The sequence below is a fragment of the Diabrotica virgifera genome, chromosome 10 (assembly GCF_917563875.1).
Source record: "Diabrotica virgifera virgifera chromosome 10, PGI_DIABVI_V3a".
NCBI classification, from domain to species: Eukaryota; Metazoa; Arthropoda; class Insecta; order Coleoptera; family Chrysomelidae; genus Diabrotica; species Diabrotica virgifera.
The window spans coordinates 28,687,230-28,703,775 of record NC_065452.1 but is presented as its reverse complement, the minus strand read 5'-3'; the positions used below and the strand labels follow the sequence as shown (position 1 = coordinate 28,703,775).

At 35.6% G+C, this 16,546-nt stretch overlaps 1 protein-coding gene across 2 annotated transcripts in view; it reads left to right on the top strand.

Annotated features, from left to right (window-relative positions):
* LOC114337466 (transcription factor EC) overlaps positions 1 to 10,710 on the top strand; it is a 598,738-nt gene extending 588,028 nt beyond the window's left edge. For both annotated transcript variants that reach the window (XM_050663117.1, XM_050663118.1), the window contains exon 6: positions 1,732 to 10,710. In XM_050663117.1, the coding sequence (XP_050519074.1) occupies positions 1,732 to 2,013 (282 nt within the window). In that variant the 3' untranslated portion in view covers positions 2,014 to 10,710. The remainder of the gene's footprint in view (positions 1 to 1,731) is intronic.
* Positions 10,711 to 16,546: the final 5,836 nt, after the last annotated feature.

The window sequence follows — 16,546 nt, the reverse complement described above, 5'->3', positions numbered from 1 at the left end:
GAAGGTTAGGGACTGACCTACACTGATTTTAAAATCAATGATAATGTTACGAGGTTTTGTGGATAGCTTTATAAGTTTCTTGTTATTTTTCGTCGTTATGCATATTGGCAGTGTAATATAAATACTACGAGATTCCGTGTGGGGATTGTGGAAAGTGGTACATTGGACATACCAACCGAAGAATCCATGTAAGACGAGAAGAACACCGAAATGCCATCGAAAGGGGAGAAACCACGTCATCCCTTGCACAACATGTCGCAAATACAGGACATACAATAAACCTGAACCAAACAACGATGTTAGCTAACATAGAAATAAAAAGAAAACGTGAAATCAGAGAATCGGTAGAAATCGAAAGATATCCCAACGGTCTAAACCAAAGAGATGGTGCTCAACGGTTTCCTACAGCATGGAAAACGGTACTGAAGAAAAAGACCAAAATAAATCAAGCAGCGACATCTACGCGTGTCACCCTTCCAGACCCCCCAATATATACTGGACCAATCACAAGATCCAAGAGACGCGCAGGTCAAGCAAATACATCAGGATCAATGTTACACTTGAAGTTTCCGCGGGAGCTATATGTGCTTTCTGTTATTTTCCGGGTTTGACTCCGCGTTGAATAATTTTGGTTTTAAGGAAAACCATTATTTTGAGGACGTCTCAGCAAGATCTCACTTGCCATTGTCAAGTCAGGTAGTTCCGCTTCTCGCTGCTGCTTGAAGGAAACAGTTTACTTACTTACTTTTCGACCAGTATTATTTAATTTGAATCTCGTATACCTACCCTTAAAATTTCAGGTATATTACCATGCATTTTTTTATCTTTTAACAACGTTTTTCAAGAGGGCACGCTATGTAAACCGTAATAAAACGATTTCAAATTTGTCGCGTTCACGTAGTACGTTCTATAAAGTTTTATAATAATTGAGCCCATCAGAATCAAAACCTGCTAAATCCTAAATTTTTCGTTCTGCTAAATCCAAATTGAAGTACAAATTTCTGAAGATTTAAGAGGCATGCAGAAAAATGACAAATTGGTGTGCCATTTTATGATATTTATTGATGCACCTTTGATTAAAAAATGCCGGATACTTTTTGGAAAATTTACGTTTTTAATGTTTTTTTTTAGCCTCTAGACAAAATTTCAAAACCTGGATCTAGCAATTGGTGGAGCTTTTTAATCAAATTAAACCAAGGAAAAGAGCGAAAAGAAGGATATATCGATATATTGCATATATCGATATCTTCATTCGATATATCATATGATACGATATGTCGATGTGTAATTTGTTTTTGTCATCCCTACCTGTGCCTAGGGACTAATTCACCCCTTTCTCAAAAACGCACCCCTCTAAATAGTAGCACTCCGCGGTTTTTTCAAATTTAGAGGTCCATTGACCATATGAGACAATAAAATCCCGTTAACGTTGTAGTTCCTTTTAGCTCTCTTATTTTGAACATAATCAATGGCCTATAACATGCTACAAGAAAAATGCTTCAGAACAATATATTCTTGGATATTTCATATAATGAGACACCGTTCTTAATCTGAGAATCTCTTGATCAAATGAGACCATGTCGTAGGTGCTGCAGGTTGCAGCCATATCATTAACTGTACATTTTTTATTGAACATAACGTAAATTCACACATAAGGTATATTCTAGAACCGTTTTATTATCGACTAAATCTAGTAATGAACAAAATTGAAAATGTAATTTTTATTTGTAGATACCGGATGTACTATCGGACACACTGTCCGAAGCCTCACTCAACTTAACCACGATGGAAGAGGGAATCGACGATGACGAATTAGTATACGGGGTAAATGGAGATCCAATGCTTTCATCACCACACGCCCTCCAGACTGACGCTCTGTTGGTCTCCCCGGGTCCTGCATCCAGGGATCCAATGGTCGGCGGTCAACGTCTGCCCACTCCCACGCCCACCAGTCACATAGAAGAAGACGTGGATACGTTAGATATGGAAATGATCGCCTGTGAACAAAGTTAATATGGTTGAAAATACTCTGCCGGACAAAAAAGCTCAGACACAACTTTAAACCTAAAATGTTTATTCCTGCACTCTGTTTTTGACTTCAGTATCTTTTTTCTATTTCCGCATATTCTAAAGTTTTGCTTTTAACGAGCTCGGCTCGGTTTGTTTCTTGCGAGCCGAGCTTCGAGCCGAATCAAATTTTTTTCGAATCGAGCCGAGCTGAATTCGAAACGAGCTGAGCTTTCCTAACGAGCTTGTCAATATTTTAGCTAATAATCTAGCCAGTATTTCTGCTACGACTGATACTTGTGTTTGAGAATAAGTAATTCAGACTACAAATATGTATTTTCAATATGCAGTGTGTCCGTAAATTACTACGAATATTACATTTTAAATGCATTATTATGGTTTCGAGCTCGACTCGGCTGGGCTCGAACTATTCGAACCGAGCCGACACGAGTCACGAGCTCAAACCACTCAAACTACAGCTCGAAGTTCAAGCTGTTCAAAAGCTCGGCTCGGCTCGAGAACATCCCTAGCTGGCTTCCAATCCCGAAATAAAAGAAATAATTCAATACAGACGCTATAGCGACAAATACTTAAAACAGTTTGAAGCTTTACATAGATCCGAAGAACTAAAGACTTCTACTGGGACCAAGTTCTGGTAAAACAACTTGAACTCGTGCGTTCTAAAAGTTGCAAATAGTATTGCCCACAATCGGTCTTGGTCTTGCAGTCTTGGTCTTGTTCTTGCGTTTTTGCAAGACCAAGACCAAGACCGCCTAATTTCAGCAAGACCAAGACCAAGACTTGCCGTGCAAGATTTGAGCAAGAACAAGACTAAGCCTGCAAGACTCTTGCGTCTTGCAGTTAGAACTGAGGATCGTTTTAGAGAGTATATTAGTTCGGGTATATTCTTAGATACTCTATGAGAGGCAAAAAAATGTTTAACAAAAATTTGGAAAATTTGACTTATGCGCATTACGAACATACATAGCGAATCAAAATATCTATAACACTTGACACATTTGACACGTACTCAGAGATCATTATTACAATGCAAAAATAAAATATTTTTACATACTCTCCCAGCAGACGACATCTTCGCTCTGAAATTAATTGTCCAGGTTTTGAGAATAGCCGGCCTTTATTCATAAATTAATATTCTTGCGTTGCGACCTTGCGATGCCGACAATAATGTTAAAAATATGTAGCTGATAACAAATATACCTATTACATCTTATCGGTATAAAGAATAGTAAGACTATTATTTATAATTATGACCTCATTCAGTTAGACAAAATTTGGTAAAATAATGCCGGCTATACATACCGTGTAAACAAAATAACGAAATATTTAATAACGATATACTGTCTACCGAGGCATTGAACAAAGAAATATTACAGTGAAATGTATACAAGACAAAAGCACATTTATAGCAGTTTTTTCTGTAGTTAAATTAAATTGGTCATTTGTTATATCAATCGACTACTCTTTTGTTACTCTTTATGTTTGGTGATATACACTATTCCAAGAAATTAACGCACCACCTTAAAAATGGGTCATTTTTGATGTCTTGAATTTCCTAAACCTGTTGTCCGGGTGTACCAATCAAACTGTGTTTTTTTTTTCTAAAAGTTCGTATCACCCTATGGAATATTCTAGCTTATAAAATATTAAAATTAAAACCCAACTATAGCCTCATATTTTCTTAACATTTTGTTTTTTGATTCATTCGCTTATATGTTGGAGAATAAAAAGTTAAGTACTTTTTTAGCTAGCCATGTTTTTCATCAATACAGGGTGTTTTTAAAAAATAAGTATGGCAAACTTTAAGGGGTAATTACTCTGCACGAAAAAGTAATGACAGTTTGCTTTTAAACGTATGTTCGCAAATGCTTCGTTTCCGAAATAGGGGATGTTAAAATTGTTCTTACAAACTGACGATTTATTTATTGCTCTAAAACTGGTTGAGATATGCGAATGAAATTTGGTAGGTTTTAAGAGGTAGTTATTACGCATTTTTGACATACAATTAAGATTTTAATATTCACCATGGCGCGCATATCTACGTGTAACCGGTTTGTTTAGAATTACCCCTTAAGATTTGCCATACTTATTTCAAAACAGCATGTATTGATGAGAAACATGGCTAGTTATTAAAATACCTAACTTTGTTGTTATCCAAGCGAATGAATAAAAAAACAGAATGTTAAGAAAATATCAGACTGTAGTAGGGTTTTAATTTCAGGCTTTATAGCCAGACTAGGCTATAGCCAGGCTTTATAGCCAGACTAGGCTTTATAGCTAGACTTTATAAAGGCTAGAATATTCCACAGGATGATGCGAACTTTGATAAAAAAACACAGTTTGATTAGTACACTCATTGGTACCGGTACGGTATCCGGTACCTACAGGTACAACGACAATTTACCTTCTAGCAACAATATTATTACAGCAATATTGTTAACGAATAAATAATTCAAGCTGCAAATTATTTACCTACTCTGTTACGTTGTTCTAAGATATGTAATAGGCTAATTGGCAACTGCGAGACTTGCAAGACTCTTGCTGCAAGACCAAGACCAAGACCTGGAGCGCAATACCAAGACCAAGTGTACTGTTGCAAGACCAAGACCAAGACTGTCGAAGTCTCGTCGTGGTCTTGCATTTGGGCAACACTAATTGCAAAGCAAACGAACGATGAATTAGAAGACTAAGGAAAATCTAAAATTGCATTTCACTACCCGTCTATTCATCTAGGTAAAAATTGCGACGAAGCTTAAGGTTTGGACAATTCGATGTAAATATCAGGATCGACTTGTTTTGTAATGCCCCTTTGTCCGCTTCTTCTCGATCGACGATGGTAAATAAATGTTTGAGTGTGGAGTAAAATATGGTTTTATTGACAGCTACTGAGTATTACACTATAGATGTTGTTCAGGTAAATTTCTACGATAGACAGTGCCGGATTTAAGGGGGGGGGCAGGATGGGCAGCTGCCCGGGACCCACACATTTCGGGGGCCCCCACAAAGCCTCCAACGTAAGAGGTTCATTTAAAGGGATATTGGCAGGAGATACAGGAACTCGACATCGACAATGTATGTCGAGTATTAAATGAAGGAGCGTAGGAGTGATAATATAATACATTATTCATTTTCACCTTCCACCGGGTGAATGTATTGCTTCTTTTGTAAATTCTTATCTAGTGTTCGTACACATTTTAGCCACAGAGGATTTTGTGATTGGAAACATGCAGATAGTAGGCTTATGGATCACGAAATGTCTAAAGCACACGAAAGAATTGGGCGTATTGATACTGAAATAGCAAAACAGGCCGAAGCAATAAAGAATTAAAAAAACCATACAGAAGTAAAAACTTCCTTTGTATAATGGTATAAAAAAGTTTTATTAAAAAACATTAAAAGTCCTCCAAAAGGATTTGCAAAACGTTTTCAATCTGGATCAGATCATCCTCAGTGCCTAGAACGAAGTATTACAATAAAGAATTATTGGAAAATAATCAAAAGACTAATTTTAGTGTTACAAAGTTTATTTGTGAACGAGATTTAGTATTTCGCAGCGAAAATGAGTTGTCAAGTTCAACATAAAATGAAAATTATTTGGAAATACTCCAGCCATTAGCTGAATATGATCAATTTTTGAAGCACCATATTAATAAATATTCAAATCCTGGAAGCGGACATGTCAACTATCTTTCATTAACCATATGTGAGGAAATTGTAGGTACATCCAATGGGTCAAAACGTATTCAATGAAATAGTTTTAAGGATTAAGAAGTCAACATTTTATTCAATTCATACCAATCAATGAACTGTGATATTTCGTGACATAAAAAGTTTCACTCCTGTTGAGAGGTTTACCATATTTTTGTCAAATCGCGGTCATAAAGCAGAAGATATATTTAATTCTCTAATGACATTTTGAAAGAACATGATATCGATTTGAAAAACTGCAGGAGATCGTTCTACGTTAATGCGTCAGTTATCAGTGGAAAATGCAATAGTGTTCAGGCTGAAATTATAGAACAAAAAGGTACGTATCCATACGTGGGTGCTCCGTGCTCGTTGTAGCTGCTCAAATGGATACGGCATGCGCTCCCCTACATATAAACCGCAAACCGGTTGAATCAAAGAGGGTGAGTGCCGTATTGCGAGCACCAACCTGTCCACTATGTGGAGCTGCTACACCGAGTACGGAGCACCCACGTATGGATGCGTACCTTAATACCTTGGAGTTGTGGATTCCTTGTGTCGCCCACTCTCTAAATTTAGTTTCAAAAGCTGCAACTGAGTTTTATTATTTATCATGTATTAGCATAGCACAGCATTCTTTAATTTCTTAGAAGAACTAACTCTATGTATTTTTCACTTCCTCTACATATACAATACAATTTTTTAACAGAATGTTTAAAAGCTGCGTGTTTAAGCGACAGCAACGCAGACCGTGGCAAAAATATTATTGTTCCTAAAAGAGCAAATACTACTTGATGGTCATGGAGGTGATGCCGCAAAAGAACTAGTTAAAGGTTATAATCCGATTAAAAGAGCATTATCCAAAATTTCGGAAGACTATGAGCAATAATTTAAAATTCGTAGCATTGCAAATGGTTTGTACCTATAATAGAATGTGTTTACTGGAAACAGAGAGGACATTAGGGAAGACAAACAGCACAAGTCGTATTCTTCAAGATCCAAATATTGACCTTAATTCAGGAGTGGCAGTACTTAGATCACTTAAATAAATTATACAGTCAAGACGTGACAATTTCGAAAGATATGAGAACATCAGAGAAGTTTAGAACTCAAAATTTCATCGCTATAATAGATCACTTCATTACCTCTTTAACTCAGAGACTGTCTACATATGAATCCATTCATTCCAATTTTGGATTTTACATAATTTTGGAAAATTGGAAAATTGAACTCTCAATGAAATTGAAGATCACTCACTCAATCTTGCCAACATTTATAGCAATCATTTAGATGAAAACTTATGTGTCCATCTGGTACAGTTTGTAAGATTTTTCAATGCATTTAAAGAAGAAATCAGCTCATCAAATATAAGCAAAGAACTTCAAATGTACGAACTGCTAAAAGAAAAGAATATGAATGATGCTATTCCAAATGTTGAGGTGACACTTCCTGTTTATATTTAGTTCTGATGCTAACTAACTGTAGTGGATAGTCTCACAATTTAAGTTAATTAAAAATCGACTTTGGTCTATGATGGGCCAAGAGTGTTTGAATCATCTCTCTATAATGAGCATTGGCCACGATGTCTTAATGCAACTAGATATGTCCCACATAATCAAGAATTACATCTTATTATTATTTTTAATATTTTACTGTAACAAGCTATAGCTCTTGTACTTTTAATTATTTAAAAATATATTTATAAAAGTAGATCAACATTTTTTTAATGGTAGGAGGTAGGGCCCCACACCAATTCTGCCCAGGGCCCCCCACTGCCTTAAATCCGGCTCTGATGATAGACTGCGACTGACAGTCCCTTTGGCTAATTTATAATCTTGTCAAAATATACAATTCATCAATAAGTTGCATGACAAGAGCAACGAACTTTGTAATCTTTCGAAAGCTTACAACTACAGTTTTTTGAGGAAACTATTGCAACATGTACTAGGAAGTACAATTGGAAATACCACGATTTGGCAGTTAAGTTAGGTTGCAAAAGGTGCACTGGACTCTAATAATTAAAATATTACTCGATATATTTTCCCAATGTTTCAATTATACACGGTGAAACTATAAAAGTTGAAGAAGTTAAGAATAATGTGAGATTACAAATTAAGGGATTAATTTGAGAATGAACAGCTTTTTTTACTTAGATGAGTACACAGGTAGTGAAATGTAATTTTAGAGTTCCCCTAGTCCTCTTCTAAATCATCGTTCGTTTGCTTTCCAAGTTTTAGAAAGTACGAATTCAGGTCGTTTTACCAGAACTTGGTCCCAGTAGTAGTTCTTCAGATCTTAAGCTTCGAACTGTTTTTGATTTTAATATTTTTTTTAATACGACCTTTAATTTGAGTCGATCAGTAAAGAAATAAGTGTCGGTGTTTTTGTCGGGCAGTGTATTTACTGCGATGTGTATTGTAACTGTTGTTCGATTTTTATTTACGCCTGCATGTTCCAGGCCCACGATATTAAATCATCAACGTATCTACAGGGTTACGTACAAAGTTTTCGGTCTATGAGTAAAAGTATTAGTTTTAATTTAAAAAATATTTATGCTTTTAATGTAAACGCCCCTTTTACGGCAAAAATTATCGATATATCACAATTATCTTTCTTCATTTAACACAAAGCGTTTACCAATATTAATTTCTGATGATTTGTTAATTTCCTATCAGCATCCCTTTAAAATATTAGTTTTCTTTCCATTTTCTATTTGCCAAAATCCAGTTGTTTCCCCCTAATATATTCTCTAGGTAAGCTATGCTTTTTGTCATATAAAGCTGGGACCCCATGGCACGTGGCATGGCACGCCAAGAGAACCCTCTATTTTTTGCCCGCTCGGATCGGCGCGAGGTCCATCGTTTATCAGCAAATGAACATGGTTAAAAGAAAGTCAGAAGCTGATAAAGGGTGATATCCCATCAACCCTTCCGACTCGGCTAGGGGCTGGTACAGTCGGTGTCGTGGCGTCGTGGTAATTTTACTATGGAGTGGTCTAACGACGTTATGTTGGAATTTTTATCATGTGTACAACGAGCATTTCGTTTACACTACCATTTGCCGCCCCGTTCACAAGACCAAGTTACAAGACTTGAGTTAGGAACTTTGAAAGTACTGGTTCAACATCACAAAAAAGAGGTGGCAGTATCAGAACTGCTCGCACATCACAGAATATTAAAACAGTGCCAAATTCATTACACGCGAGTGCTCGAAGATCCCTGCGATGACTCGCATGTAATGAATTTGGCACAGCTTCAATATTCTGTGGTGTGCGAGCAGTTCTGACACTGCCACCTCTTTTCTGTGATATTGAACCACTACGTTCAAAGTTCCTAACCCAAGTCTTAATAGCCATGTTAGAAGAAACTGCAGCGCGGAAATGCGTGTAAACGAAATGCTGGTTGTACACGCACAAAACTTTCACCATTTTTGTAACAAGCTTTCACAGCAAATGCGCGTTGTTCACAAAACCACGCTTCCATGATAACTAAACTTTCCCACTCTCCAGATTCACAACGTTTACGTCGCAAGCCCGCGGCTCCTCCATTTTATCACCAGCAGCGTTGTCAAATCTTACCGTTTCACTGAATCGCCTTGTATTTCACAGTAACGTGAGGCACCAATTGTTAATTTTTTTCATTATTATCTATTTTCTATTTCTCTTTGCCGACGTGAACTGGCGAAGAGTGCTAAGCTACATTCCATGGACTCCCGTCTTTATACAGGGTGTCCAGAAACTCTACCGACAAACGAAGACAGGAGATTCCTCAGATAATTTTAAAACCATTAAACCAAATTCACCTAGTCCGAAAATGCTTCCTAAGAGAGCTAGAGCTCTTTGAAGATGGCGTCTTTTAACTAGTTTTTCTTAAATACCTCCAGAACGCTTCTAGTTAAAAAAACAAAAATTGGTACACAGATTTATCTTCAAGAGATAAATCGATTCCATCTATTGTCAATTTCTAGTATCAGTCATAGGCGTCCGTTGTTGGTGGGGCAACGGTTATTTTATCGCATAACTTTTCTGTCTCTAACTTTTAAGCATTTTTGATAATGGATTATTAAATTGTGAGGTATTCTAGTAATAAAAGGTACTCTAGCTTTAAGTCGGTAGGACACACCGTTTTCTAGAAAAATCGATTTGAAAATTTTTCGTTTCCTGAATTTGAAAAAAAAAATTGAAAATAATTTTCAAAAAAACGTGTATTTTACCATTTAAAGCAAGAGTAACTTTTAGTGGTAGAATACCTTATAATTTAATAATCTAGTGTCAAAAATCCTTAAAAATTAAAGACAAAAAAGTTCTGCGATAAAATAACCGTTGACCTACCCAAAACGGACGCATATGGCCGGTACTAGAAATTCGCAGTTAATGAAATCGATTCATCTTTGAAATATAAATAAACGTTTGAAATTATTTTTGATATTCAAAAAACGAAAAAATTTCAAATCGATTTTTCTAGAAAACGGTGTATCCTATCGACTTAAAGTAAGAGTACCTATTAGTACTATAATACCTTACGTTTTAATAATCCAGACTCAAAAATGATTAAAAATTAAAAACAAAAAAGTTATGCAATAATATAATTGTTGCCCTACCCAAACGGACGCCTATGACCGGTACTAGAAATTTGCAATGGATGGAATCGATTTATCTTTGGAAGATAAATAAGTGTACCAATTTTCCTTTTTCCAAATAGAAGCGTTCTAGAGGTATTCAAAAAGAAGGAAAAACTAATTACCAGACGCCATCTTCAAATAGCTCTAGCTCCCTTAGGAAGCATTTTCGGACTAGGTCAGGTTTCGTCTTGAGTCGGAAGAGTCAAAAATTACAATTTACAAAAGTTCAAAGTTTTTAAAGAGCCACAAATTTTTTTTGTCAACAATAAATAGTACTCGCATAAATAAAGTTCTTTGATGAAAAAAACAAATACGTATATAAGGTTTTTCACATATACAGTGTGTTCCAACGTAAATTTGCTCCCCCCCCCCCCCCCCAATTAAGAAACACGTCAATTTATATTGGAAAGGGGACGAATTTTCATGCAAAATTCATACCCTCAAATGTAACCCCCTACTGCCCAGCATCAACCCCCACTTTTTTTTAAATCGCAAGTATAGTCATGTGGCACAATATTTGAAAGGTAATTTTTTTCTCTACACGACACTCAATTTTTTTAATGTTCGGAATACGTTTGAAAATAATTTTGGACTTAACAAATTTATTATAAATTAGTTAAATCCAAAATTGTCTTTAAAGTTATTCCGCAAATTAAAAAAAGGATAGAGTGTCGTGTAGATAAAAAAAATATCTTTCAAATGATGTGCCACTCGAAAAACACTGGGAGTTGATTCAGGGCAGTAAGGGGTTAATTTGAGGGCATGAATTTTGCATGAAAATTCGCTCCCCTTCCAATACAAATTGACGTGATGTTTTAATTTGTAAAAACTTAAAACAACTAAATATTTACTTACGACACTAACTTATAATTGAGCAAATATTCTCAATGAGAGCGTTGGCTTTGTATGGTTTTAGAATGTTTGGATAAATCTGGCTCATAACTTGTTGTTTAAAGTTTCAAACACGACTCTAAATTCTCATTTGTTAGTTGGCTTCTTAGTTTACTTTTAATTACATTGCCTTAAGTATATCATGCCTTTTTCATATAGGAATGTGTTTATTTCATTCAAACACATAGCAACACGATTCAACACCTTACCTTTGGAAAGCCATCGCACTTTATTGTGAAGAAGGAGGTCGGAATACTGAGCCTCCATTTCGTTTAAGAATAATTGTTTAAACTGACGATGGTAGAGTGCTTTTAACAAGATGCTATTAACAATCTTGATCACCAAATTCATGACCTCAACTATTTAGGCTGGAAATGTTTGGGCACAAAGCGTTTCTTGCAGTGAAACGTAAGAATTTCGTGATTTATTTTACTTTGAAGAATCGTTGTTGCCCCTTTATTCTTTCCTGTTATACTTCTAGCTCCATAAGTTGCTATTAAAACGATTTTATTTAAATCAATCTCATTGTCTGGCATTTTTACACGGCATTCGCTATATCTTCCCCTCTAGTTTGTCCCGAGAGAGGTAGCAATCCCAGAAGTTCTTCTTTGGGACCTTGCAAAGACATATACCTGACAAAAAGGGCAACTTGTGCCGTGTCATTTACTCGCAAGACGCATCTATAGCAAGTGATAGGGCGGAAGAAAGTTGAATATCTTCCACCTTCAAATATGTTACATTTGAAGACATTTTAGCTATTCTATTTTGTATTGTTTTAGCGGATAGTGGCAAATCTTTGATTTTTTTTTTCAACATGTCTGGTTTGTTTTTGAAATCACGAAACAGTTCTTCAGGTGCTCTTATAAAGCAGTCCTTGATATACTCACCATCTGTGAATGGTTCGCCTTTTTTGCAATTTCTAGTGAGACCGCGAAGCTTGCCAGATTGATATTACTTGGAGATTATTGGGACTGAGAGGATCGGTGTCTCCTCGGTGTATAATATTTGCGTGTGGAACCGTCGGTAACATGCGGCTCGCGAGCCGCAGGTTGCCGACCCCTGGACTATGTGAATTGGGTTAATAATAATAATAATAATAGTTCCCGTACAAGGAACGGCATGACGCAGTGGGAAAAATCCTTCATCAGGAGATAGCTATCAAGCTGGGACTTCTCCAAACCGACCATCTCCCATATTATCAATACGTCCCTGAAAGTATGCTTGAGGATGGCAACTACAAGCTATACTGGGACCGCACTGTGCTCACAGACCAAACAGTGGCGCATAATAGACCAGATCTCGTACTAGTTAATAAATTAACAAGACAAACAACACTAATTGATGTGGCGATTCCTAACAACAATAATCTACGTAGTAAATTTACTGAAAAGATCGCCAAGTACAGAGATCTGGAAATTCAAATACGAAGGCAATGGAGAATGCTAAGTACCCAGACGATACTATTATTATTTCTACTACTGGAGTCATTCCGAAGACCCTCCTCGAAAGCATAAAAAAGCTGGGTCTGAATGAACATCTTTATAAGACCATGCAGAAAGCTGTACTACTCGCAACGGCCAGATGCGTACGAAAATTTCTGGGAGATACACCTGCATTCCAAGTCACCTAGGGCTCGATAACACGGAAAGAGTCCCACCAGAGCTCAATCCTTTTGATACCGTAGGTATCTGGGATGAGTCAATTTTCCCCTTTAGAGGGAGTGTGAGCCGTATGGCTAAATCTGGAGTCTCCCGTTTTATACCGCTCACGTGGCTTTGGGAGTATAGCAGGGTAGTCTGCTATATCTAGGGCCTACGGTATACAAGGATGGTAACAGGGCCAGTGCTACGCTTCAACCGCCTATTATTACCCGTGGTTTTACCCAAGGTACTCATTTTATTCAGGCTGAGTCGACCTGGGGCCTATAAATATTTTTAAAAATGTCTAGTTGTTCTTGCAGGCGCACAGTGGTTCCAAATGCTGAAAACGTGGTCATGAGGCGAAAAAAGGAGTCCCTATTTAGGGATTTTCATGTTTACAGTTGTTTTCTCATACTATCGTAGAGTCCTAATACGCAGGTATGAGGATCAGACTGGATGTATTCTGGTTCACAACTCAGGAACAAGTGGACATGTCCGGAGTTATTTTGGTCAGCAGAGAAAGTGAAAAAGAACGCGTATATTGAAAACGCTGTAAAATGTTTTGTAGTTTATCAATTTTATCGCTGTAACAGGTTCTTCTTTTTTAAGTATGTAGTAATGTAAGATGTAACTTAAATCAACATTTATTAACAATAAATGCCTTAAATTTGTTAATGCTTAATTAGTGAAAATATATTTGAAATAATTAAAATAGTATAAAGATGCATTTAAAAGTACAAAATTCTGCATAATTCTGCGACTACTGTTTATTAATCTTAAAATATATAGTAATGAGATACAGAATCACTTTGGTTTAGCTGCCTATAAATGCCTATGCATTGCTGGCAGTTGTTTGAATACAAAAGTGGGAAATGACGCATATTAAGTACATGATTCTGGCGATTGTTGAGTATGTCTGGGCAGTTGTACATCAGTAATAGGTTCTGAATATTGTACTTCATAAAGAAAATGTATTGGTAATCAGCAGTTTCAAAAGTCCCTTATAATATAAAATTTTAAATAAAAATGCGACTAAAATAAAATTTTCGAATTTTTTTCGTCCATATTGGATCCGCTATTTTGTTTAAAAAAAAAGTATTGTTAGATTTGTAATCAGCGACATTAACCTACCAAATTTGACAAAAAATTTTTTTTTTGATTGATATTTTCAATTTCTTTCCGCCATGTTGGATCCGCCATTTGGTTTTTCAGAAAAAATAATGCCAGATTCGTAATCAGCGATGCCAAAAACCCGTAATAACGAAAGTAATTCCAAAATGTATAAACAATATAAGCTTTAAAAGGTTCATGACCACGTTTTCGGCATTTGGAACCACTGTGCGGCGCCGGCGGTAGGATTTGAACTCCGGACCACCGGCACGCTAGCCAAGCACACTACCACTTAGCTACGCCGGCCCATTGCCGATGAATTGGGTTAAATTGTCTTAAAATTATCCGACGAATCTCCTGTCTTCGTTTGTTGGTACAGTTTCTGGACACCCTGTATATTTAATATTTACTCAGGTAACTGTTCCCAATTATTGAGCCTTCAGCTGGGATTCGAATAATTACTAAATTGCGGGATCGTCTTTGATAATGTCTGACCCAGTTGCAGATATAACTATTTATTTAATTAACTTCTTATGTGATATTAATTTTAGCAACCCGTGTACCAACACTTAAAACAACTTAATTTATACCAAATCCTCGATACTCAAGGCCGAGAATTTTTTGAGTTTCCCTCGTACATACAAAATAACTATATATTGTTGGACTATAAAATCTGGAGGCTAATATAAGAGAATGTGGATTGCGAAGTATCCCCTATGGTGTTCTCTTTTTCATTTATCCAACACTTTTAGTCCTGTTTTAGTAGTATTTTTTAGATTATTATTTAAGTATTCTGTGTGTCGAACAGGAATCACAAGTTTGATTCTTATATTTCAAATTGAAACAAGTATTTACTGTGTCCCGATTTTACAAATTGTGTAAAATAAATATACAGAATGGCTCATCGAAGTGGTATGGGAAAGATAGTGACTTTGATGAGTCGCACTGTATATTATTCTTTGGATCACAGTTATATGCGGCCATTTTTTGCTTAAATTAATGAATATGCGTGTAATATTTTTATGAGATAGTTTATAAATATAGCAAAATTATGGGTTTTATTCTTACTTTTTTATGTAAAATTTTACATTATTTGTTGAATCAGGGACACCCTGTACAATTAAGAACACTATTTGCATCACTCCTTACTTTGTAATGCAATAATGTAGTGGTTTCTTAAGTGTGGATTGAAATTATTAATAAAATATTGTTGTTTTTCCGTGAAGTTTGAAATTTTCGACGACACCAAATACTGTATTACAATAAGTGTGATTTTTTTATATTTATATGTTATAACTCTTAGGAATTAATATTTAAATTCATTCGTTTCAATATTTTGTAATAAAAATTCCATATCTTTCGTCTTTGGCGCTCTAAACTGAATATATTTTGCAAAACATTCTTGAATGGTAGTAAGCTCTGAGAGTGTGTTCAACATCACTTATATCATTCATTCACATCTTTTATAGTAAAAAAATAATGATGAAAGGGTTGCCAATGTGAGTCCATTATACTATTGGATATAGAAATGGAGTCAATACTCGCAATCTTAAAGTTTGTATATTTATTAATAGTTGTTACGCAATCATGGGGCAACCGGTTTCGAGGCTTACACTTTATGCCTCCTCTTCAGGCCCAGTACATAAAGTCTTCACAAATACAAACTACAAGCTAAAAATCACAAAAAGACAAAAATGTACATATATAAAAACAACTACATAATATGTCTTGATTTAAATTAAAATACATACAATAAAGCAATACAACTGCGGAATACTGAACTTAGTAGTCTTTTGGCTCCGTGCGTCTTCCCTCTATTTACAGAAATTTACAGTCACGTGACACGTTGTCAGTTTTGTAAGGACGTTTTAGTATTGACTCTTATGGGATTATTTTGTTAACCTTGAATATTTTATTTTCTAGTGACAATAAACGAATACAAATTGTTAGAATTCAGTAGTTATTCTTTTATAATGTCATTTATAGTTCAACAAAAATATTTTTTGTCGTTAATAAAGATTTATTGATATAATTTGAGATAGTGAAGTTATATAGGACATACCGTATCCGTACTTTTTGGAGTCAATTCGGATTTATCAGAGCTAAAAAGTGTATGTAATAGTATGTACAAAACTTGTAAAAACGTAAATAATATTATTATAGCATGTATCTATTGCCACATCCTTTGTACATATAGAAAAAGTTAACCTCACTTCATCCTTATAACAGCGTTAATTAATTTTATTCTTTGATCTAATTTTTTTTTGGGAACGAGGAAAATAAATGTATTTCACATCACTAGTTTTCCATGTATTTTTACAGTGAATAACACAACAAATAATGTGGTATGGCTTTTTTTAAATGTCCCATTTAAACATACAATAAAGCGTCCTTACAAAGATTTAAGCAACCGCCACCATGAGCAGGTCGGTCGATTTTGCTTTGACACTTTGTTAACGCTCGGAGCGAATAGGGCTTTTTATTCACAGTCATTTGTTTCGAGCCGTGTATATTAATATTATACACAGATTATACAACATATGACAGAAACTCGAAACAAATGACAATCG